The 26,089-nt window shown below is 37.9% G+C and overlaps 1 protein-coding gene and 2 pseudogenes across 1 annotated transcript in view; 1 reads left to right on the top strand and 2 right to left on the bottom strand.

Moving 5' to 3' along the window:
- CLIC2 (chloride intracellular channel 2) overlaps positions 1–10,295 on the bottom strand; it is a 16,285-nt gene extending 5,990 nt beyond the window's left edge. The window contains exons 1-3 of the mRNA XM_006905811.3: positions 10,010–10,295; positions 2,623–2,732; positions 2,372–2,497 (exon numbers count right to left, since the gene is read on the bottom strand). Coding sequence (XP_006905873.1) covers positions 2,372–2,497; positions 2,623–2,732; positions 10,010–10,066 — 293 coding nt within the window. The 5' untranslated portion in view covers positions 10,067–10,295. The remainder of the gene's footprint in view (positions 1–2,371; positions 2,498–2,622; positions 2,733–10,009) is intronic.
- Positions 10,296–15,888: 5,593 nt separating this feature from the next.
- Positions 15,889–16,007, bottom strand: LOC112471004 (annotated as a pseudogene).
- A 3,059-nt stretch (positions 16,008–19,066) lies between these two features.
- Positions 19,067–24,604, top strand: LOC102878202 (annotated as a pseudogene).
- The last annotated feature ends 1,485 nt before the right edge of the window (positions 24,605–26,089 follow it).

Here is a 26,089-nt window from a genome sequence, read left to right as displayed (position 1 = left end):
TTTCTTCCTTCCTTCCTTCATTTTGACTGAATCTTGCTCTGTTAGGGGTGGCAATATACCTAGATAAAAACTATGTTCCCTAGCTTCCCTTTGTATTTAGATATGACCATGCGAATTACTCCTGAATAATGAGATGTAAATGAAAATTATTGAGTGTGACTTCTCTGAAAGCTCTTTAAAGCTGACTTGCATCTTTTGTCCTTTGCCCTTCTCCTTCCTCTATTGGAATTATATCTGTTGCCTGGAATTCCAGCAGACATATTGTCACCATGAATTAACTTTGAGACTGGAAGCCTCACCTGAAGGATGGCAGAGCAGAAAGATTAGAAACAGCCTAGTTCTCCACTGAAATTATAGAGCTGTCATTCCAGCCCTACAATGCCTCATTCTTTGCTTCTTATTATGTGAGAAAAATAAAACCCATATTTATTTAAGTCTCTATTTTTTGGGTCTCTAGTTATCAATCCTTAACTGATATATAAGCCAATAGAAAATCAGAAGGATTTGATAAGAATATTCACAGAACAAAGCCAAATGATTGATCAACATGTGTAAACAGACTCAAACTCACCTATTATTCAGGGAAATAGCAAATTAAAATATCAATGAGATATAACTATACCCATCAGACTGGCACAAATTTTGAAAGAGCGATAACACATAGTATTACAGATATGTAGGAAAAATACACTTTTGTACATCGATGAGTAAAGGAGTAAAATTTTTAAAAGACACATAGCATTTGAAATTTGCTCCTGGGAATCTATTCCATAGGAATAAAAACACCAGTATGTTAGGCTACATGAACAAGGATGTTATTTATAGCACCGTTTGTAGTGGTAAAGAACTGGAAGGAAAGGGAATGCTCATCAGTAGAGGAATAGTTTATAGTTTAGCAACTTGTTGTATATCTGTGACATGGACTATTATGCAGATATTAAAATGAGTTAAATATTTGTATGCCAGTAGAGTTGAAGGATGTTGCAATGTTCTTTGAAGTGAGATAAGAAAGATGCACTATTTATAAAGTAAATTATGCTTATTATCACTATGCTTATTTGAACCTAGAAAAAGGCATGGAAATATACACAATAGATTTTTTCACTAGTTACCTTTGGGATCAAGAAAATGTTAGAGAGCAGAAAATGTGAGAGAAGAAAGTAGTAGAGGAGGATGCAGGAGGGGAAAACAAAATAAGACTCAATACTTACAGGACGAACTTGGAGCAGGTGCTTAAAATTTAAGAAGCCATCAATAATGGATGAAAGAGACTTAGCATAGTCATGCAGAAGAGAATCTAGAATAGTATCCCTAGTTTCTTAGGTAAGAAGAATTATGGACTTATAGAACCTTTTGTTAAATACACACACACATATGATTAGGACTTCAATTTTTAGAGGAGTTTTAAGTTCACAGCTAGACTCCTGATCAATGGAAACTATTAGGTAATAAACGAATGCCATTTTAAGACAGAGTTTGTGGTAATTTGTTGTGCAACAATAAAAAAAATGAATATAGCAGCCTTTCTGTTTCTAGATACTATCTTGGGTGGGCAGATATATATAGCTATCATTCAAATGTAGACAGTGCAATTCTGGCATCTGGCTAACTATGTGAGTCCTGTTTCCTGGCCTCTAGCCCTTGTAGTAGGTATGTTCTGCCCTCTTGCCATCGGTGATGTGAAGGCCTAATCATGATCAGTCCTCATGGGCTATATAGTGTTATTTATTATCCCATGCCCTCACTCCTACCCGCCCCACCTCACCATGGATTACTTCTCTATTTCTAGACCAAAGATAATTTACTTTCTTATTTTAAGTATGCTACACATTCAAAAAATAATTTGAAATATTATATCTATTGTCTTTGTATTTTTGAAGTCGAAAGGGGTAGTTCATGCAAAATAGACATAATATTTCCCAACCTGCAGAGCTAAGACTTCAGACTGAATAATTAAAGTCTGTTTCAAAATTAAAAATCTTCTGAGAGCTCTATAATAAAATAAGTCTGATTTTTATCAGTATAAATTTCCTCAAACTTCATTATGGATCAACTAATGTGGCTGAAATTAAATGTGGCTCAAATCTACCTGCCTTTCCCAGGTTTCCAAGTCTGTCCTTTGCCCTTTCCTGATATACTACCTATATCTCATGAAGTACAATAGTATTACATATATTAAATAAATAATTCTGTAGTAAAGTTTTCTAATCATATATGGAGTGATCAAAGGGAATCTTTGCAATTTTCTAGAAAGATAACAAAGGAGAGTTCTGACATTAGAAAAGAGTTAGTTGCCTAGAAGTAAGAATCCCCAATCTGCAATAAATAGACCAATAAAATATATTATCTCAAGAACAATAATATCCTGTACCTTGGAGGAGCCAGTGTCTGTTCTAGAAACTCCTCAATTTTAATGAAGTCTGTTTTCAATTCCTTGTTATATACCAGGAAGGGAGGATTGGTACCTGGAGCTAGGTCCTTCAGCTCTTCAGGCTTCCTATAATTATTGAAAATAAGCAGAGTTAGGCCTCTAGATAAGATACACAATATACAAACACCAACATTGTATTGATATCTACAAATTTCAATCCATAGAATAAAACCTGTCCTGATTTCTCTTACCTGGTCATGTCAACAGTAGTCACATTGAATTTAACTCCTTTAAGCCAGAGGATCATGAAAAGGCGTTGGCAAAAAGGACAGTTTCCAATACTCTCTCCATCACTTCCAGCCTATTAAAATAAAGAAAGGCCACATTCATTCATTTGCTCAACAAGTATGTATTGAATACCCACTGGGAAATGAACTAGTTTCTAAAGACAAAGTTAAAAGTCTTTAATCTCATGGATATTACCATTTGTGCTCAGAGGGAGATAATGAATCAAATAATCTCATTGTATGTAAAATTACAAGTGTGATGACATCATCACCATAATAAATTATATCTATTACCAGAATTTATATAACCATTTCCTATCGATGGACATTTCAGACATTCTAAAGTTTTACTACTTCAGCAACAGATATTTTTGGCATATAACTATTTCTGAGATTATATCTTTAGAGTTAATCTTTAAAATGAGAATACTGAGTAAAATTTATGTTCATTTTCCATTTTGACTGATCCTGCAAAATTTCCTTCCTGAAAGGTATTTTCCATATGTTCATTGGCTATTTGATTTTCTTATTTTATGAAGTGTTTATTCATGACAATTTTACATTTTTCTTTTAAGGTGATGACTTTTTCCTCATTGATTTGGAAATTATTTGTATATCAAAGATATTAACTTTTTGATACATGTTACATATAATTTTAAAAACATGTCATGTAAAATTTAAATTTTACATAAAATCTATCATTCTTTTCCTTTATTCAGTCTGTTTTTATGATCTGCTTACACAGCCATTTTATATATATCAATATGATAAAAAATACTTAGTTATTTTGTTTTTCTATAAAGATGTTCTGTCATGTTTTATTCTAGTATCTTTATGGTTTAATTTTTGCATTTGTTTCATCTTTTGGAATTTATTTTGTCTTAAGAAGTGTATTAGGACTCCAACTTTAATATTTTTTAATAAATAGTTTATAGTTGTCTTAATACCATTCATTTAAAAACCCGTCCTTCTCCCACTGATTGAAAACAACATACTTTTTGGCTTTGAAATTTTATATGTGTTTAAAATAGACCAGACATATATATGTAAAAAACAGGTATTAAAATATAAAATAGTCCCCAAAATTAACTTTCAGTTTTAAACCAGGATAAATTCTTTGAAGGAAAGAAATGCAGTTTATATGGGGTCTGTCAGGGAGGCCTTTCCTGAAGAAGTGGCATTTGAACTGAGTTCAGAGGATAAGTAAGAGTTAACTAGTTGAATGGGCATGAAGAGGGCATTCTAAACAGAGAAAATCACATATTCAAAGGCCTTGCAACAAGTTTGTGTGTGGCATTGACCTGAAAGAAGGTCAATGTGGTGGGGATTCAGAGAGTGAGGAAGAGAAGAGGAAAAATCAATATACTGGGCTACATCAAAGCACAAATCTGCTTTACAAAAGAACTGTTAAAAATGGAAAAAAATCTTGTATACAAAATATATGAATAAAAATCTCTTACAACTCAATAACGAACTACCAACTTATAAAATGAGCAAAAGATTTAAACACTTTACAGAAGATATGCAGATGATAAATAAGGACATGGAAAGATGCTCAACATCATTAGCCATCAGGAAAATGCAAATTAAAACCAGAATGCATTACCATTACACACATTATAATAATGGGAATTAAAAGACTGACCATATCAAGTATTGGCAGGACTGTGGAGCAACTGGGACTGATAGACTGTTGTTGGGAGTGTAAAATAGTACAATTGCTTTATGAAGAGTTTGTCAAAGTTAAAAATATTATCTACCATATGATCCAGCAATTCTAATCCTAGGTATTCACCCAAGAGAAATGAAAGCATATATTCTAATCCTAGGTATTTACCCAAGGGAAATGAAAGCATATATTCTAATCCTAGGTATTTACCCAAGAGAAATGAAAACATGTGGCCCTAGAAAGGCTTATACATGAACGTTTACAGCAACTTTATTCATAATAACCCCAAATTAGAAACAATCCAAATGTCCTTCAGTGAGTGAATGGATAAACAAATACAGTACATTCATACAAGGGAATACTTCAGCAATAAAAAAGAATGAGCTGTTATTGATGCATACAATATGGGTAATTCTCAAAATAATTATGCTGAATGAAAGAAGCCAGACAAAAAAAGAGTACCTACTTCATGATTCAACCTATAGAAAATTTTAGAAAATACAAACCAATCTACACTGATAGAAAGCAGATCAGTGATTGCCTAGCAGGGGAGTAGTGGGACAGAGTGGGCGAGATTGGCTATTGATTGACTGCAAGGAGACACAAGGGAACTTTATGAGATGATGGAAATATTCTATATCTTGATTAAGGTGGTAGTTACATGTGTGTATATACTTGTCAAAAGTCATTGGATGCACTTAAAATGTGTGCACCTTATTTTATGTAAATTATACTTCAATAAAATATATTAAAACAGAAAAGTTCAAAAGGCAGAAAAAAATCCTTCAAATAAATGATATTATTAAGGATTGCAGACATTGCAATGACAAAGGTAAGAGTATGAACATGGAAGGGGATACCCGAGAGAGATGGTGAAGAACAAGATCACTGGAGGAGAGGAAGTCAAGGATCTGAGATGCCAGAATATTAGAAGGGTCATCTGTGTAGATATTAAAATCACCAAAAATTATGGTAGGAATAGTGTTGGAGAGTGAAAATTATCCAAGAGCTAAAATCTTCAGGAAATAAGGGAGAGCAACCTGGGTTTTAGAAGATCACTATAACGAGGAGGAATAGTGGATGGTTTAGTCTGATATTATGAGACTCAACGTAGTTATTTCTCTGGATTGCGGTGGTAGAATGGTCTGGAAACAGAAATGAGGAACAAGGATACCTAAAGGACACCTACTCCACCTCCAGGCTCAGTGGTAAGATGAATGAGGGAGAAAAGGCAGCCATTTCTTGAGAGAGTTATAGCTGATGTAGTGTCCTCATGGGAGATCCAGGTTTTAGACACCTCAATCTAAACATGTCCCAAATTAAATTCCTTTTCTTTTCTTTATTCCGCACACTGCATACTTTTTTTCCTAGGGCTCCCAATCCTGTGAATGTCACTGCCATTTGGTATGAACTAAATCGTTCCCCCTCCCAAATTCATATGTTGAAACCCTAACACCCAATGTGATGGTACTTGGAGGTGGGGCCCTTGGGAAATAATTAGGTTTACATGAGGTCATGAGGGTGAGGTTCTCATGATGGGATTAGTGCCTTATAAGAGACACCAAAGAGTGCATTCTCTCCCTCCCTCCCTTCCTCTTCCTCCTCCTCCTCCTTCTTTTTCTTCTCTCTCTCTGTCTCTCTGTCTCTGTCTCTGTCTCTCTCTCTCTCTCCTCTCTTTCTCTTCTCCCTCCCTTCCTCCCTCCTCCCCTCCCTCACCCCTCTGCCATTCAAGGACACAGTGAGAAGGCAGCCATCTATTATTAAGTCAGGAGAGTTCTCATCAGAAACTGACTGTGCTGGCATCTTGATGTTGGGCATTTAGCCTCTAGAACTGTGGGAAATAAATGTCTGATGTTTAAGCTACCCAGTCTATGCTATGGCATCTCGAGTACATAAGACATCATTCACCCACTTAACGTAAGTAGAAACTTGGGAATAATTCTCTGCTTCACTCCCAATATTGAATCTAACTACTAATTCTTGTCAGTTTTACCTATAACGATCTCCAAATAAGTTCAGGTCTCCCATTTTCCATGGCTATTACACCATTCATTCATTCCATGTTTATTTGATGCTTACTATCCATCTAACTCTGTTAGGTGCTACCTTTCCAAGTCTAAGCCATCAGCATTTCTCATCTCTTGAGTCTAAATTTTTTTCTATTTTGCCTGAGTCTGTAAAAGGAAATAAAGGGTAATTCATATTATAGCTGCACTGATCTGTCATTTCTAGTAATATTAAGGTCCCAGAGGCCATAGGCATACTTGTTAATTTTCAGGTAAATTTTCCTTTCCCTGCCAGTGGGTGTGGCAGAAAAAATAATGTTTATTGTTGCTATTTTATGGTATCAGGGATTGAAGAGATATGAGAAGAAGCAACCAACCTTGGCAGCTGCATTTCTTTTGTAACAGAAGTCAGACTAAGGATGCAGTCAGAACTGAGGTTAGTGAGTAGAAACATGATTGGGGTGGGAAGCAGGAAGAAAAATGGACTCTGATAATAGATATAGCAGGAAGGGTGGGTCGCCTTTGGCAAAAGGAAAGTCAAAACAGTGAGGTGTGGGGGAAATGCAGTAAAGTTTTACAGGAAACCTGTAGTTTTTTTTTTTCTGTTTATAATAGGCTGATTTAAAGTGCTATCACATAAAATTTTAGGATGTCAATTTCCTAGCCTGATTGATAAATTACCTACCTCTTAAGTGTCTTTAGCTGGCAAAGACAGGATTGACATTCACCAAAACAACTTATTTCTTTGTGTTTGTGATATAAGTTTCTAAACATGAAAAATAACAATAGCCACAATGTCTGACATTTATTAAGTATTAACTGTTAATAGCTAATATGTTTTACATATTTGTTTCTTTAATCCTCATAATGAAGATGTGAGGTAGGTTCTGTTATTACTCTTGTTTTACGGATGAGGAAACTGAAGCTCAAAGAAGCTGACTTGCTCAAGTACAGTCAGCTAGACAAGAGTTGATGATATATATACTCTTTTCACATAGCAAATCCAGGATTTTCTACTCTAGAACCCACACTTAAACACTGCTTTCTCCCACCTAATAATTTTGTTGGATATTTTTAATTAATTAGTCTTTATGATAGTCTTTTTGATGGTTCTAAAAGAGTTTGAAAACGGTCTGAACATTCAAAGAGTATCATTTCTTTTTCCTTTCTCGTATAGACAAAATGTGTGTGACAAAATTTTACATTCAGAAGTTTGGCCCAAATGCTAGATGCTATAATGTTATGTACAAATCTACTGAAATGTAATTTTACAGTGTTTGGTAGAGAACACAAAAACTCCATTTAACGATGAACAACAACAAACGAATAAGAAACTGCATTTACATAAAATAAAATGTATGTTAGACAATTCTTTGTTCTTAGTTCCTGGATATAAATCTTGCCCAGAACTGAAAGGTAATATTTTCACTGACTATATGGAACAGATAGATGGTGTGATATAAATTCTTAATTATGACAGGAAAGTGCTCAATCTCTTATAGGAATCCCATCAGTGGTATGGGGAAGAAGTTGTGGTAAGGTTTTTAAGCCACAGCCAGAGGGAGCTGGGGAAATCACAGGCTCATTTAATCTTTAGAAAGATACCACATTATCTATAAATGAGATACCATTGGTAAAGAGCAGTGCTTTTAAAAGTTACTCATTAACATTTTTCATCCCTCTCAATTCCTGTGCCCCTCCCACTATCTTCTATTAAATTTCTAGAGATCTGTAGAATACATCCTAAAGCAAAGCGAAACAACAACTTGGACCAGATTATATTCAAGATTCTTCCAGGAAATCATTAACTTATACCAATGTCCTTAGATAAGCTTACATCTAAAAGATTGCATCTGATGAAATTCTGGAAAATTTTATTGAAAAGCTTGCGAAATTGAAAACAATTGAATAAGATTAAACGGAGCTATTTTACAGGACTGGACTCAACCCTGTCATTCATCATGTGACCTTGGACAAAGCTACTTAGCTACTCTTTATTTTAGTTCTGTCCCCATAAAATATGGTTAATAATAAACCATTTAGCACAATCCATGCCATATAGTAAATACTCAATAAATGATTAATTATTTTAACCTGAAAGTTATAACTTCAACACTTGCTCATCTGACGTGTGATTTTCTAACTTCTCTGGTCCAGATTACCACCCAAATATGGGAAGTCTATGAAGATAAACACACAGATCAATGTGAACCACTGGTTAGAGGAATGCGATTGGATTGAATGAATAGTTTAGACAAAAGTAACACTTTAGTTATCCTATGAAGACATCGCCTCTGGTTTGGCATTGGTAGATATAAAAGGTCAGTTAGAAAAATAAGGCTTAGTTATATCACGTCTGAGCAGTACATGTTTTGCTAGATTCCAGAGATAGGAGAAGTAGCTCTTATGCCCATAGTCCAGCAAACACTTGGATTACTTTGCTATGCAGGAATTCAAGGGTCTCTCTTGTATAATTTTGAAAAGGCAGGTTGATTATGTTCTTAGTGTATATATGTGACCAGTTGTTAGATGTTTAAAAATGATTGTAAAAATAATACTTTGGTTAATCAATGTTTAAGCTAACGTTTGGTAAGCATACATTATTTAACGTCTTTGTATGCCACCAAGAGGCTATATAGTTTTAGAGGCAAATTACTTAAACTTTATTGCCTTAGCTTACCTATCTAGAAATGATCAGGACAATATTGCTACAATGATAAGTACCACTACCACTACTACTACTACCAGCACCACTGATATCATCATATCTCCTAAGTTGTTGTTAGGTTCAAATGAGATAATATATGTAAATTGTTTAGAAAAAGACGGGGCATGATATAAGAGTTTGTTATTATTATTATTATTATCCTCAATACTTCTAATAGTCAATGAAATTATAAGGAAAAATAGTTAATATAAGCAAAGATTTAAGAAACGATGTAATTTCTACTCAGAATAACCCATGCACAATTATTTATTTTTCTTGATGAGCTAATTTAGAAACACATCTTCCTTTCTCCTGCTTTAGGGGTTTTCCAAAGGACTTTTTTGAAAAGTTAAAACAGAAAAAAGAAACCACCAAGGCAGGTCATAAAGAGGAAGCACAGCATTCTAAAATGCCTGCTTCTCACATAACAAGCACACAGACTTCTGGCTTTTTTCTCCCATAGTGTCCATGTGACTCTGCTGTGATGTTTGTCCATTATGGGAGAATTTCAGAAAGCTTTATCTGTGCTATGTGTGGGAATGGGGTGCTAAGGCTATCTTGGTCATCTCCTCCCACAGTTTAGGCCTTCCAAAACCTATTTCATAAAACAGTGATTGCAAAAGCTGGAAAGCCCTTAAAGATCATTTTGTCAGGCTCCTTCACTGTATAGATGGAGAAACAAAGGTCCAGAGGGAGGGAGGGATTTGCCTAAGGTTACACAGGAAGCCACTAAGAACACAATTTTGTTGCTCTGACTACCGACCAGACTAGTGTTCTTCCACCATATGTCCTTGCCTTTTCCAGATGAGATGTCTAAGAGCAATCAAATACCCAGGCATCTTTCTAGGACTCAGAATAGGAATATAATTATGAAGTTATTTCCTATCTCCAGCCCAAAGTTTGACTTTTTTCAGAAGCTGAGGCCCAGTGTCAATGGGCTGAGGCCCCTATTATAGCTAAAAAACTTACCTTCACGAAAAGCTCAATTTCAGGGTCTGCTTGAGTGCTGGGCCTTGGGCCTGCCATCTTTCTGTTTTCACTGCCAGATTTCAGCTCCCTGCTTCCTGCACAGTCCACAATCCTTGTGGACTCTTTTCTTCCAGTTTTGTCCAAAGATTGAAATAAAGTTGGTGCTTTAAGAAGACAGTCCAGTTTGTAGGACCGAGTCACAGTTAGGGCCAATTTTTCTACTCAAGAGCTGGGATGCAGAGAATTCTAGATGCTTGAGAAGAACTCTTGAGTTTGTTTTCCTCCTTCCTCCTGACCTATCATTTGAATCAAGGAGGAGCCAAAGGGGTGTGTGTAAACTGGCTGGCTAGAAGGGTGGGGGTGTTTCCACAAAGGTTTCAATACCATGAGTCAGCATAGGAGAAACACACACACAAACACACACATGCAGTGCTGGCTTCTATATATCAAGCACACCAGATGTTCTCTAGAGCCTCCCTTTGAGTCCTGGGCTCTGTGCCCAGAATATGGCCTCTTAATGCTGTTCCTGTAACCTGACAGCAGCAAAAAGCTCTTCCAGGAAAAGGGCCAGAAATGACGGGTTTTATCATTGAAAAGGATGTTTTCCTAATGATACCGACTAAAATGGGGTTTAAAAAAGTATAGTTGATCAAATGTCTCCACCCCTAATTCTACTGCTTATATAGTGAAATTTCCCTTCTGGGTTGCAAATTTCACTTCTCTTCCTAACCAGGGAATGTTCATTGGGTTGGCTGAGTCTGGGGATGTCTCTTGGGTGCCCCGCCTCATACTTTATTTATGGGAAGTGTGGACAGGAATGGATCACTTCCTTGTTTTGGCATCTGTATTAGGAACCACAAGCAGTTGTGTATCTCCGCTTGTCAACCCTGGGGACAGCAGTAAAATATCCAAACTGATCACTCGGTGACTTAGTGTTTCTGGCAGTTGTGTTTTCTGCCTGCAGGAAGAGAGAGGGGGGCCCTGGATTAATAAATCTCTTTGGTAAAAAAGATTCTCCTTCTGACTGGAGCCAAAGTGAACATACATCCAGTTGGCCACCTTTGTGACCCTCTTTCTACAACACCAAATGCCCCCCATGCTCATATGGGCTGTACACGCACCTGCCATTGACCTCACGTAAAGAATGGACACGGTAAGAGGCTCTTGGCAAAACCCCGTCTGTGCCACACCTGCAGGTTCTAGGCAAGGCGCCGCTGAGATGAAGGTGTGGAACCTGATGATTTCCCAAAGGGCCGATAAAGCGAGGGGGACATTGTAATAGACATCTGCTGAGCCAGCCCTGAGGGTGAGTTTAGACTGGCTGTTTGGCAGGACCTGGTGAATGCTTTGGTCAGATTTTCACTCTGTTCATTCATTCTTTCACTCCAGAGACAATCAATGAATGCTTACTCCGTGCCAGGATGCTGATCTCCTCACTGAGATTAGAGCACAAGGGGACAGTAAGTTTGGGAGGACAACAGGAAATCAGCTTTAAGCATGCCAAGTCTGAGGCCTCCTCCCTCTTCCCTGTTCCCTGTATCTAATCAGTACAAAATCTCATCACTTTTGCATCCCAAATATTTTCCAAACCCACCCACTTCTGTTTGCGCCCCGGCACTGCTACTCCAAATTTAAAGCCAGAAACATTCCTTTTTATAGAAGCTTTAAGTCTTTATTTAAAAGACCGGAATCATTGCTTGACCCTCAGCCCTCATGGGAAAACCACCACTCCTACCATCACCATGGCGGCAGTAGCAACAACACACAGCAGCCTAACGAGCTCCGTAGGATCCCTAATAAACTGTCCACAGATGTTTTTTTTCCCTCTGCTTTCCAGGGCATTTTTAAAATTTTGTATTGAGATATAATTTACATGCTATAAAACTGACTTGTTTTAAGTGTACACTTCAAGGATTTTTAGTAAATTTATTGAGTGGTGTAACCATCACTATAATTCAACTTTAGGCATTTCCATCACCTCAATGACATCTCTCTCTCATCCAATTGCAGTTAATCCCCGTTATCATCCCTGGCTCCTGGAAACAACTAATCTGCTTCCTGTGCCTATGGATTTGCCCATTCTGGACATTTCCTAAAAATGGAATCATACACTATGTGGTCTTTTGTGACTTGCTTCTTTTACTTATCATGATGTTTTCAAGGTTCCTCCATGTCGTAGTATGTATCAGGACCTCTTTATTTTTGATGTGTGAACAATGTTCCACTGTATGCACATACTACCACACTTTGTTTATTCATTCACCAGTTGATGGTTATTTATGTTTTTTTTTCTTCCATCTTTTGGCTACTGTGAATAGTAGTGCTATGAACACTGGTAGGCAAGTTTTTGTTTGCATACCTATTTTCAGTTCGTTTGATTATATACCTAGGAGTTGAATTGCTGGGTCATATAATAATTCTATGTTGAACTTTTTGAGTAACTGCTAAACTGTTTTCTACAGTGGCTGTACCATTTTACATTCCCACTAGCAATATATGAGAGTTCCAAATTCTCCACATCCTTGTCAATACTTCTTATTTTCTGTTTTAGTTTTCTTTAAAAAAATTACAGCTATCCTAGTGGGTCTGAAGTGATATCACATTCTGGTTTTGATTTGCATCTCTTTAATGACTAATGAAGTTGAATATATTTTTATGTGCTTATTAGCCATTTGTATATCTGATTTGGAGAAATATCTACTCATGTCCTTTGCTCATTTTAAATTCAGTTGTTTATCTTTTTGTTTTTGAGTTGTAAGAGTTCTTCTGGATACTAGACCCTTATCAGTATATGCTTTACAATCATTTTCTCCTGGTCTATGGCTTGTCTTTTAAACTTCTTAATAGTATCTTTTGAAGGGCAAAGGTTTTGAATTTTTATGAAGTCTAAATTGACCATCAACATAAGGGTTTAATTCTGGATTCTATATTCTGTTTCATTGATCTATATGTGTATCCTGATGCTGATACTATACTTGATAATTGCTTTATAATAAGTTTTGAAATTAGGAAGTGAATGTTATTCCACTTTCTTCTTATTTTTTAATACTTTTTTGGCTATTCTGGATCTTTGCATTTCCAGATAAATTTTAGGATCAACTTGTAAATTTCTGCCAAAAAAACCCTGCTGGAATTATTATTAAGGAATGTGTTTAAAATCCATGAACATGAAATGCCTATCTATTTATTTAGATCTTCTTTGTCTTTCCTCAGTAATATTGAGGAAAGCACACATCTTATATTCCTTTTGATAAATTTATTCCTAGGCATTTTATTTTTTTAATGCTATTATGAATAAAAAAATTTAATTTAATTTTTGAAATGGTCATACTGGTATATAGAAATACAATTGATTTTTAAAAAGAAATTTCTATTTTGGAATAACCTCAGATTTTTGGAAAGGTTGCAAAGATAGTATAGAGAGTTCTCACATTCTCCTCACCCAGTTTTTCTTACCATTAACATCTTATATTACCATGGTACATTTGAAAAAATAAGAAATCCACATTATTACATTACTATTAGCTAAATTCCAGACTTGGAGGTCACCATGTTTTCCTCACTAGTGTCCTCTTTCTGTTCCAGGATCCCTTCCAAAAAATGACATCACATTTAGTCACCATTTATCTGTAGTGTCCTCTCATCTGTGACAGCTCTCATTCTTTCCTTGTTTCTCATGACATTGGAAGTTTTGAAGTATAGGCCAGATATTTTGTAGAATGCTCTTTTATTTGGGTTTGTCTGATATTTTTATTATCATTAGATTGGAGTTATTGGTATGGGGAAGAATAATGCAAAGGTGAAGTGCCCTTCTCATCACTTCAGATCAGTGTTATATACTATCAACATAACTTATTAGTGGTGAGGTTAACCTTCATCATCTGGCCAAGATAGTGTTTTCTCGGTTTATGTAAAGTTGCCTCTCCTTCTATATATATTCTATTCATTGTAAGCAAGTCACTAAGTCCAGTCCATCTTTTAGTCAGGTTGTTTGTTTTCTTATTGTTAAGTTTTAACAGTTCTTTGTATATTTTGCTTAATAGTCTTTTAGCAGATGTGTCTTTTACAAATATTTTCTCCTAGTCTGTAGCTTGTCTTTTCATTATCTGAATTTAGCTTATCTCTTGCAGAGCAGACGTTTTTAATTTTAAGAATGTTTGCATCTATGTTCATGAGAATCTATGTTCATGAGAGACTGGTCTGTAGTTTTTGTTCGTTTTTCGTTTTTATTTTTGGATGGGGGACATCTTTGTCTGGTTTTGTATTAGGATAATGCTGGCTTCATAAAATGAGCAGGATAGTATTCTGTCTTCTATTTTCTGAAAGAGATTGTTTTCAATTGGTATTATGTTTAACTTAAATGTTTGGTAGAATTCCTGAGTGAAACCATCTGGCCTGGAGTTTTCTTTTTTGAAAAGTTTTTAACTACAAATTCAACTTCTTCAGTAGATGTTGGACTATTCAGGGTATCTACTTTCCCTAACTTAGGTGTTTTTTTTTCTTTTTTCTTTTTTTTTTATCATTTAAGGAATTGGTCCATGTCATCTAAATTATCAAATGTATGGACATAGACTGTTTGTAGCATTCCATATATTATTGTTTTAATGTCTGTGGGGCCAGTAATGATATATCTTGTTTTAGTCCTCATATTGGTATCTTGTGTCTCCTCTCTTTTGTCTTATTTCCTTACTTAGCCTGGCTAGGGTTTTTTTTTTTCAATTTTATTGATCTATTCAAATAATCAGATTTTAGTTTCATTGATTTTCTCTATTGCTTTCCTGTTTTCAGTTTTATTGATTTCTGCTCTAATTAAAATTGTTCTACCTGCAATTCCAAATTTTGATGTTTTATTTTCATTTTTGCATAGTTAAAAATATTTAATTTTTTTCCTTGACTCATTGTTCTTTAAATTTCATTATGTTATAATTAAATGCTTCACATGCTATTCTAAAAGAGATTTGTGATTTTCTGCTTCTGTCTGTCTGTCACCTTACTCAAAGTTTTGTATATTTTGTCTTTTAGTTTCTGGTAGAAGAACTCCTTTCAACATTTCTTTTAATGCAGGTCTCGTGGTAGTAAATTCTCTCAGCTTTTATTTGTCTGAAAAAGTCTTTATACTTCATATCCAAAGGATAACTGCTGTACATATTATTCTTGGTCGGTGTTTTCTTTCTTTTAATATTTTAAATATATCATTCCACTCTCTTCTTGCCCATCAGGTTTCTGCTGAGAAATCTGATGACAATCTGATTTTTTTTGTATGTTACTGTCTTTTTTCCCTTGTTGCCTTGAAAATTCTTTGTTTATCATTAAATTTTGACTGTTTTAATATAATGTGTCTGGGAGAAGGTCTTCTGTGTTGAGATAATTAGGTGTTTTGTTAGCTTCTTGTACTTGAATGTCCAATTCCTTCCCTAGATTTAAGAAGTTCTCATCAATTATTTCTTAGAATAAACTCTCTGTTCCCTTCTCCTTCTCTTCTTGTGGGATACCAATTGTCCTTATGTTGCCTTTTCTAGAGGAGTCAGATAGTTATAGAATTCTTTAATTTAAAAAAAATTAGTTTTCTTTCCTCTTGCACCTGAATCATTTTTAGATGTCTATCTTTGAGCTTGTTTATTCTCTCTTTCATATGATCTGCTCTATTTCCAGTTCTTTGGAATGCATTCTTATTTATTGAGTTCTTCAGCTCCAAGATTTCTGTTTGGATCTTTTTTATAGTTTCTTTCTTTCTTTTTAAAACTTACTTACTTACTTACTTACTTACTTATTTATTTATTTATCTATCTATTTATTTATTTATTTTAGCCGAGGTAACCCTTGGTTGACTTCACAGATTGCAAGGACCTCGTCAGCTTACAATCCCTTATTTTTTTTTAAGCCTACAGCACCTGGTCTTCCTAGGCAGTCTCCCATCCAAGTACTAACCACGCCCAACCCAGCTTAGCTTCCAAGATCAGACGAGATCGGGTTTGTTCAGGGTAGCATGGCCGTAGACCTTTTTTATAGTTTCTATCTCTTTGGTAACTTACTCCTTCTGTTCATTATTTTTATTCTTGAGCTCATTGAACTGCCTTTCTGAGTTTACTTGTATCTCATTGAATTTTTTCATGACTGCTATTTTGAATTCTCTATCATTTAGATCACAAAGGAGCATGCACCCTTACTACTTTTTCAATAGATTGGAATAGGCTTTTAGGGCTCCAAAGGACCTTCCTGGCAGCCAAGTGAGAGCACAGGAACAGTGGGCGTATTCTGCAGTTACTTACGTATTGCTTCCACACTGTTGAAATAGAAGTAGAAAAGAATATCCCCCAAATTCCACCCATTTTGAGGCGCTTAAGTCATAGTAATAACCATCCACATACCCCCCAAAAATGCAAAACAAAAATCTCCCCCCAAACTATGTCCTTAAATCTCATCCTCAAATATTAGTACAGTATACAACTTCAGCCTAAAGGATGCATTTTCCCAAAGCTGAATGATTGAGAATGAGATTTTACTCTGAAGGGTTCTTGTTATCACTCTTGGAATTGTAAAAATAAATAAATAAAATTAAATTTAAAAAAGAGCTAAGTCAGTTTGCATATAATACTTGGATGAAAAAGCCTTGGAAATTTAGTGTTTTAAAATGGAATGCCACCCTGCTTTTGGGGAATGACACTGTCTTGCATATACATGATCACACACCGCCAAAGAACCATGATGATTTTACATATTTGAGGTAAATAAGAGTTGCAGAAAGATCCCTACCTACTATAAATAAAAGTGGTCACATGGGTTATGGGTAGCTCAGAATAGAACAGGAAATGTGAATTCCAATGCACACTTGACACATTTGCGTTGGTCACCCCATTCCTCTCCCTGTAACATGACCTTGCACTAAACACATTTGCAATGCTGCTATCTGAGTAAAGAGTGCATCCCAGATGATTCCTGTAGACTCACTGTCTGGTGGGCCGCATACTACGCACACTGTCAATTTCAAATGACATACTGGCAAGGCATCTGAACTTCAAGCGTGGCCTGAGGGTTTATGAATGGGAAGTTGGTTTGGAGTTTACAGTTGGGAGGCTGAGAGTTGAAAAGGCAGAATGGTCACAGAATGGATCAGAGAATGATGAGACAATCTCAGTCTGGAGTATTTTAGTTGTATCTGGAGTATTTTAGGGAGAGTGTCTTGATAACAAAGGTGCACAGGGTGAATGAGGCAAGCAGGCAAACCTCCATTCCCGTCATGATGTTTAGTTAAGGTGGAACACATATTTCCACATCTAATTTTACTACCTCCCAAAATCCTACTGAAATTATTATAAAATGATATTTAGAAAGATTGGAAAAGCAGGAAAGGAGGCAACAAGTAAATTTTGAATACCGAAAAGCAGATGCATGAGTAGTAATTGACTTAGTAGACCCAAGGCCACAAACTAGGAATCCTAAGCCCTAAGCAGGAAAAGTCAAAAACCATCTTGATTTACCACTGTCCTGCAGCCCCCCGCCCCCAGAAGGATCTTAAAGGTCTGAAAAAGGTAATTCTGGAAGTGGAGGTGAAGGGGATGGGTGCCAAAATAATGAGGGTTGTTTAAAAACTGTTGAAGTAGATTCATTTCCAAATCCCCTCCTGCAGCTGATGCCTGACTGTACTGAGGGACTGGCCTTTCCCTGACCTGATAGATCTGGAGAATTGTTCCCTGGAGAGGGTAAAGCAGAGAGTCTCTAGACTGGGAGTCCCCAAACCCAACGGAAGGCTGGAGCATCATATTGAAAACAGAGGGGTTAAGTGGAGATATGTATCTTGAAAGCTATAAACTCCCAGGCTTCTCTGACTCTACCTGACCCTAAAATTCTGGCTGCTGCAAGAGTCTTTTGTGAGCCATTTGTCCAACCCAAGAGAAAAATATCTAAGGATATTGACAATGAAGGGTCCCTCAAAATGGTCCAGCTGGATAACTCTACAGTGAAGCTCATCTTTATACTATAAGATGGAGGAAAAGGAATAGGAGGAGACGCATCCAGTTAAAGATGTTTATTTTTAGAATGGGAAGGGAGAACTGAGCATGTTTGTTACTGCAGGGAAAGGGGCCAGTCAAAGAAGAGGGGCAGCTAGAGATTCTGGAGAGAGGAAGTAATTGATAGAATGAGGCACCTGGGGAGGCAGGATGGGATGGAATCTAGAGCATGAGTGGAAATAATAGCTTGAGGCAGAATGAAGAATACCTTTAGCCCCCACTGGGATAGGATGAGAAGAGATGAGATTTGGGTGAAGACAATTCAATCCATTATTGTTTGGCAACTGGTATATCCAAGGCATTCTGTTAGTTAGCATTCACTCATCCATCTATTCATTCATCCAACATTTTTTGGAGCAATGACTGTATTCCATGCCATTGAACACAAGAAGATGAATCAAACAATATCCCAGTCCCCCAGGAGCTCACAATCATGGAGTGAAAGCTGATCTACGACAATAGGACAATAAAGGCTGAGAAAACTGAGCGCAGTGGAGGCAAAACCACCCGGAAGTAAGCCAGGACACCTCCAGCTCCCATGCTGGCTGCCTGACTGGGTGCCCCTCCCCCTCCACTAAAAAGGGCCAGACCCTGCAGGAGAGCATGGGGCCTGCGTACCAGAGTCCAGCCCTGTCCCTCCCAAGGGCACTTTGAGCTGGGCACAGCATCTGGCCTGGGTGGAACCGATTTGGCGACTTCTACCAGGGCCGCCTCTGACTCAGCAAGGGTGCTGGGGAAGGGGCTGTGGGTCTCTTGGTTAGGTTAGCGGTACTGAGCTGTAGTGTTGCAGTGGATTAATAACAGGAGAGCGCTTGGCTATGCATCAGCATCTTTGCTTGGGAGTGCTTGAACTGGCTCCTGGTTTGTTAGTGAAAGTGGAACCGAGCCTTAATCAATTGCACTGAATTTAGAATATTCTGGATAAACTGAGAAGATGCCAAGAAACAATCCTCTCTCTATTAGGCTCTTCCATCCGAACCCTCCCCTACACACACACATACCCCAAGAGGAGCCTGGACACAGGACATTTTAGGAAGTCATGATTTTCAAAGCTAATTATGAAAACGTTTGTCATTGGAATCAGTGATGTGACAAATGGTGGGAAGACAACACTGACTAAAAATTTGCAGAAACACCTCCCAAACTGCAGTGTCATACCTCAGGATGATTTCTTTAAACTGGAGTCTGAGATAGAGACAGATAAAAATGGATTTATGCAGTATGAGGTGCTTGAAGCACTTACCATGAAAAATAATGATGTCCACCATTTCTTGCTGGATAGAAAGCCCCAAATGCTCTCTGATATCAACAGACTGGGGAAACACTGAGGAAATTCCCATATTAATCATCCAAGGTTTCCTTTTCTTTAATTATAAGCCCCTTGATACTATATGGAATAGAAGCTACTTTCTGACGATTCCATATGAGGAACCTAAGAGGAGAAGTAGTAGTAGTACAGGGGTCTGCAAGCCCTCAGATCCTAGACTACTTTGATGGCCACATGTGGCCCATGTATCTAAAGCACAGAGGAGAAATGGAGGACATCATATGGGAAATTGTTTACCCAGATGGAGTAAAATCTGAAGAAAGCCTCTTTTCACAAGTGTATGAATATCTAAGACAAGAACTAGCAAAGCAAAAATGTCAGCAGGTACATTTGTGCACACATGAGAGGGTGTCTACTTTGTCTAGTGATTGTTATTTAGAGCGTAGGACCACTATTGTTTATTGTTTATCATTGACTGTAGTCCCAAAAAAGCCTTGTGAAAATTTTATAAGCTATATAACAGCATAATAATGTAAAATAAGATTATATTTTACAAGCCATTTACTATGGCTTTATAATAATTGAATACTTATATTTTGAGGGACAGGTGAATTTACTACTTTCTAAAATTTATTAATACTTCGTTTTTATATAAAATGTAGTAGTGATACCCATATTTCTGCATTGCACTACACTTGTCTAAAGATGCCTAGAAATCTATAAAATTGGACTATATTTCTTAGAGTTAGTGTTTTATCCATAGATTAGTTTTGTAGGCCAAAAATATAGGTTACCATCACATACCAATGCCCCCATTTCTTGCATATAATGGCATAACCAGGAGTAGCAGTCACATTAAATAAATCAACAATTCTCTACAGTAAAACAAACAAACAACTGAGCACAGGGGGTTATGGGAGCACAGAACAAGGGAATTAAGAGTAAAGGGAATTAAGCTGGTATGAAAATGCCTATAGAACAATGCATAGACTGCTTTGTGGGTTCAAGGGCAGAGAGATCTCATCCAGCAGGGCTGATCTGCAATGGCTTCAACGTGCAGTGTTGGAGGTGGGTTGTGGGTGCCCACCAAGAGGTGGAAACAAATGCAAAGGTCCAGAGACAGGAAATTGCAAGACAACATGTTCAGGGAAAAGAGAGAGAGAGAGGTCCTGGTTAAACACAGAGTATGCCAAGGTCAGTAGTGGGAGGAGCAGTTAGAAAACAGGAATAGGATGAGATGCAAAAATGTCATTGAGGCACCATCACAAAATGCAACTGTGCTAAACTAATGGATTGTGTAAAAAACACCAGACTGGGAAATGAAAACTTGGTTTCATTCTAGGCCCAGCTCTGACACCAACTTGCTTTTGGTATGGTATGTGGTGACTCAGTTAATGTCTCTGAACATTGGTTTCTTCATCTGTCGACTGGTAGCAATGATACCTTCTCTGCCTATCTCATGGGGTTGCTGTGAGAAGCATATGAGTCTGTGCACATGAAGACATCTTTTAGCAAGTCTTTAAAGTGGTGGTGCACACAGGTAAAGGCTTGTTATTGAGGAAATACATGTCCCAGGAACACAGCATGAACTGAATAAGCGGGGGGAAAAATTTACTGAAATATTCTGCTATGAGAATCTAACAGGTTTCCAAAACTAGTTGTTAGGTAACATGGGGAATGAATGAACAAGCTCCTATCAATTTGGAACTTCTATACATCAAATTTATATACAATATAAATAGATTTGTACTGTATTGGCAGCCTACTAATAACTGTAAAACAGGAATTATTCTTTTAGAAATGTAACTGCTTAAGAGGACAGACAAAACCGAGTCTCCTATGTACTTCATTCATTGACTACTCTGCAGTACACAGTAACGGTGAGACAACTACAATTTCTGCCCTCAAAGCTACTGCCGTCAACCATGGGAGACAGACTTCAACAGACAATTGTAATACCAGGGGAGTATAAGCAGTCTGTGGGAGCTCAGAACTAGGGTACCTAAACCAGCCTTTTGCAGCAGAGATCATATTAATATGATGCAGTATTACTGCCTCATTTTTGAGACGAGGAAACAGACTTAGCAAGTGACAGAGCCAGTCCTATAATCCAGGTCTTTTAAATCTGGGTCCAGGACTTTTTCTACCTCACCAAAGCTGCCTCTTTTATTTTGTAAATATGTTAGGCCTAATGCATATGGCAGAAGATAAGTGATTTTATGGGTCCCTGCCAACCTTAGACTGCCTACTCCTTTCTAGTGATGGAAATGTTGTGGTTAGAGCACCTCCATGTGTCCAAAAAGTTATATTTCATATATAAAATAATAATAGCAGTAAAGGTCTTCAACTTTTAAGTTCCTTTTGAAAGTTCTTCAAGATGTCAGGAGTGTATATGTGTGTATGCACATGTGCCCTCGTGGTGTGCGGGTGCGTGTGGCATGCACACTTGCATACATATCTGGAGTTGTGAGAGTGTTGGAAAACATTAGCTCCTACATTTTCAACAAGTCTAGGTAGAGAGAAAATGGAAAGTGAATCTCCTTCTCACCAAAAAAAAAAAAAGGAACTTACTGAAGAAAACAGGTGAAAATAACCAATGACAAAAAGAAAGAGTTCTCAGAAGATACCAGGAAACTGGTGTCTTCTGGCCATGTTTACTACTTTATTGGCAGTTCCATCAAAAGTATATGTCGTTTATGATACATCTGATAAGAAGTTAATATCCAAAATACATAAAGAACTCATACAACTCAACAACAACAAAAAACAAACAATCCAATTAAAAAATGGGCAGAAGACATGAACAGAAATTTTTCCAAAGAAGAAATACAGATGGCCAATAGACATATGAAAACATACTCAAGGTCACTAATCATCAGAGAAATGCAACTTAAAACCACAATGAGATATCACCTCACACCTGTCAGAATGGCCATCAATAAATCAAAGAACAAGTGTTGGCGAGGATGTGGAGAAAAGGAAACTCATACACTGTTGGTAGGATTGCGAATTGGCACAGCTGCTATGGAAAACAGTCTGGATATTTCTAAAAAAATTAAAAATGGATATACATTTTGACCAGAAATTGCGCTTCTGGATATTTATCCAAAGAAAATGAAAACAATAATTTGTAAAGATCTATGCAGCCCTATGTTCATCGCAGCACAATTTAAATAGCAAAGATATGGAAGCAGCCTAAACACTCATCAACACAAGATTGGATAAAGAAGTTATGGTTCATATATACAATGGTCTATTACTCAGCCATTAAAAAAATGAAATCCTATGATTTGCAACAACATGTATGGATCTACAGTTTATAATGCTGAGTGAAATAAGTCAGAGAAAGATAAATACCCTGTGATTTCACTTATATGTGGAATCTAAAGAACAAAAAGAACAAACCAATCAAACATGGACTCACAAATATAGAGGACAATATGCTGACAGACAGAGGGGAGGAGGTGTTGGGGGGCTGAGAGAATGGGGTGAAGGGTTAAAGAAGTACAAATTAGTAGTTGATAGATGATCAGGGGGATGGGGAGCACAGCATAGGGAATGCAGTCCCCAGTAAGGTAATGCTAGGTGGAGAGCCAGAGGAGAGAAAGAGGAATTAGGAGGATCATTTTATAAACTATATAAATGTCTAACCAATGTACTGTATACTTGAAACTAATAATAAAATTTAAAAAAATATGTAGGGACAGTTGGGGGAATAAGCCAAAACCCTCAGAGTAGGCTGACAGTTTGATAGTTACTCACAAAGTTCGACAGAGTCATTTCTTGAATGGAATACTTCAGCAGCTTTCTAACTCCACTCTCAACCCTCTCTATTCTGTTCTCTACAGAGCTGCCAAATGATCTTTCTGGAAACCAATCAGGTCATTTCACCCTGAGCTTAACGACCATATTGGGCTTGCTAATCAACAGAGAAATGCAAATTAAAACCACAATGAGTTATCACCCCACACCTGTCAGATTGTTTATAATCAATAAATCAAAGAGCAGCCTACAAGGTATTCCAAAACCTGAGCATAGCATACCAGATCTTCTGTGTCCTGGCTGCTGCCTGCCTCTTCTCCAGCGACATCAACCATCACCCCCATATTGGCACCCTACTCTACAGCCATCCATAATGAACTAATTGCAAGTTCCTCCAAATTCCTTAGCCTCTAATCATGCTACAGATCCCTTAACATGCACATGCACACACACACACACACACACGCGTGCGCGTGCGCACACATATGCACGCACTCTTGTCCTCAAGCAGAAAGCCCGATGAATGTAAGGTTGGTTTAACATATGAAAATCAATTCCTGTAATACACCACATGAACAGAATGCAGGGGCTGGGGAACCTCATGATCATCTCATAGGTGTAGAGAGGGAAGGGAAGCATCTGACAAAAGCCAACACCCTTTCAGGAAAAGAAATTCAACAGAATAGGAATAGAAGGGGTCTTCCTCAACCAGGTAAAGAGCACCTATGAAAAACTCACAGATAACATCATCCATAGTGGTGAAACACTGGGTGCTCTTCCCCTAGCACGAGGATATCTGTCCTTGACACTCCTGTGCAACGCTATACTCAAACTTCTAGTCAGGGCAAATAAATAAAAGGCATCCTGATTAAAAAGGAACAAGTCAAACTATCTCTATTTAGAGATGATCTCCATATATCTACAGCTATCTATACCTAGATCTATAAATATAGCTATACCTATATCTATCTATCTCTATCTATATCACTGAAGAACACTCACCCCCCCAAAAAAAACCCCACAACAACCGACTTGAACATGCAATAAACGAGCTCAGCAAAGTCGTGGGATCCCAGATCAAAGTGCAGCAATTGGTTGTATTTTTATACACTACCGACGAACAGTTCAAGGATGAGGAGAAAATAATTCCTTTTTCGGGATCATTGAAAAGAATAAAATACTGAGGGATAAATTTAACAAAAGATGTGCAAGACCTGCGAAGACTCTAAATACTGCAAAACATTGCTGAAGGAGATTAAAGAGGACATAAATCAACAGAAAGCCACCTCGTGTTAGTGGATTGAACATTTGCTACTTTTAAGGTGGTCATAATACCCAGGCAACGTACAGCTTCAATGCCGTGCCTGTTACAATCCAACCTGGCTTCTTTGTAAGAATCGACAAGCCGATCCTAAAATTCACATGGAAATGCAAGGGGTGCAGATAAGGCAAAACGATACTGAAAAGAAGAACAAAGTTGGAGGACGCACACTTCCCAATTGCCGAACTTACCGCAAAGCTACAGCAATCCTAAAAAGTGTGGTACTGGTAGAATGATAGACATATAGGCCACTGTTTTAGAATTTGGAGTCAGAAATTAACCCATATATCTACAAATAGCAGATTTTCAAGAAGGGTGCCGACACCATTCCAGGGATGCATGAACAATCTCTTCAGCAAATGGTGCTGAGACAACTGGATATCCACAGACATAAAAATGAATATGGACCCCAGTCTCACACCATGTACAAATACTGAGTCTGGCACAGACCACAGACCGAAATATCAAGGGCTGAAGCTATAAAACTCTTGGAATACAACTTAGGCGCAAATCCCCACAGCCTTGGCTTAGGCGACAGTTACAAAACACGAGAGCAAAAGCACAGCCACAAAAGGCGAAGGAGAAAAATAACTATGTCCTCCAAATAAAACACTTTTGTGCATCAAAGGCCTCTATCGAGAAAGTGAAAGGACGGCCCACAGGATGGAGAAACATTTGCAAACCACATGTTCATAAATCTGATGACGGTGTATTTTCCAGAATGCATAAAGAACTCTTACAACTCAATGACAGAAAGACAAGCAACCCAGTTTAACAAAAAGAAGGGCAAAGGACTTGAATGGACATGCCTCCAAAATAGATGTGCAAACGGCCAAGAGGCGTGTGAAAAGATGCTCAACGTCATTAGCCATTAGGGAAATGGAAATCAAAATCACCCTGAGGTACCACTTCCCACCCAGTGGGGTGGCTATTATAAGCAAAGCAAAGCAACACGAAAGGAGAAGAACAAGTTTTGGCGAGGGCGTGGAGAAATTGGGATTCCCGTACACTGTCGTTGGGAATGCAGAAAGGTACCCGCCACCGTGGAAATCGGTTGACCTGGCAATGCCACTCCTAGATACGCACCCAAGAGAACTGAAAACAGACCTCGAAACAGAGCACTTCACAGGAATGTTCACTGCAGCGTTATTCACAACCGCCCAAAGGCGAGAATTACCCAAACGTCCATCAACTGAGGAAAAGAAGCACAGCATGTCGTCTGGTCATACCAGAGAATATTATTTAGCCAGGAAAAGGAATGAAGTGCTGATTCGTGGTAACCCGCAGACGCACCCCAGTGAGAGCATTATGCCAAGTGAAAGCACGCAGACACAGACGGCCACCTACCTATTGCATGATTCGATCTCTAGGAAGTCTCCACAGAGGCAAACCTCTGTGGACCGCGAGCAGGTTAGCGGCTGCCTGGGGTCTACGGGTGGGGGAGGGGACGGAGCCTTGGCGGGAAAGGAGGGGCAGCGACCGCCTGCCGGGACCGGGACTTCTTTTTCTGTGGTGGTGCCGGCATTGTGGAACCAAAGAGCCGTGGCGGCCCTCCAACACCGGCAGTGTACAAGTGGTGCCCCGGGATCAGACACGGTCGTTGCCTTTTTTGTTCATGCTCATCTAGTGGACAGCGAGCTCACCATCAAACACAGGGGCCCGTGAGCAGGGTGAGCAGGCTGCTGGCGGAGCCATTTCTTTGCACACTCAGGCTGCGCGGG

This window comes from Pteropus alecto, unplaced genomic scaffold (assembly GCF_000325575.1).
Source record: "Pteropus alecto unplaced genomic scaffold, ASM32557v1 scaffold821, whole genome shotgun sequence".
Taxonomy (NCBI): Eukaryota; Metazoa; Chordata; class Mammalia; order Chiroptera; family Pteropodidae; genus Pteropus; species Pteropus alecto.
The sequence above is the reverse complement of the archived record's forward strand: the minus strand, read 5'-3'. Positions and strand labels throughout refer to the sequence as shown.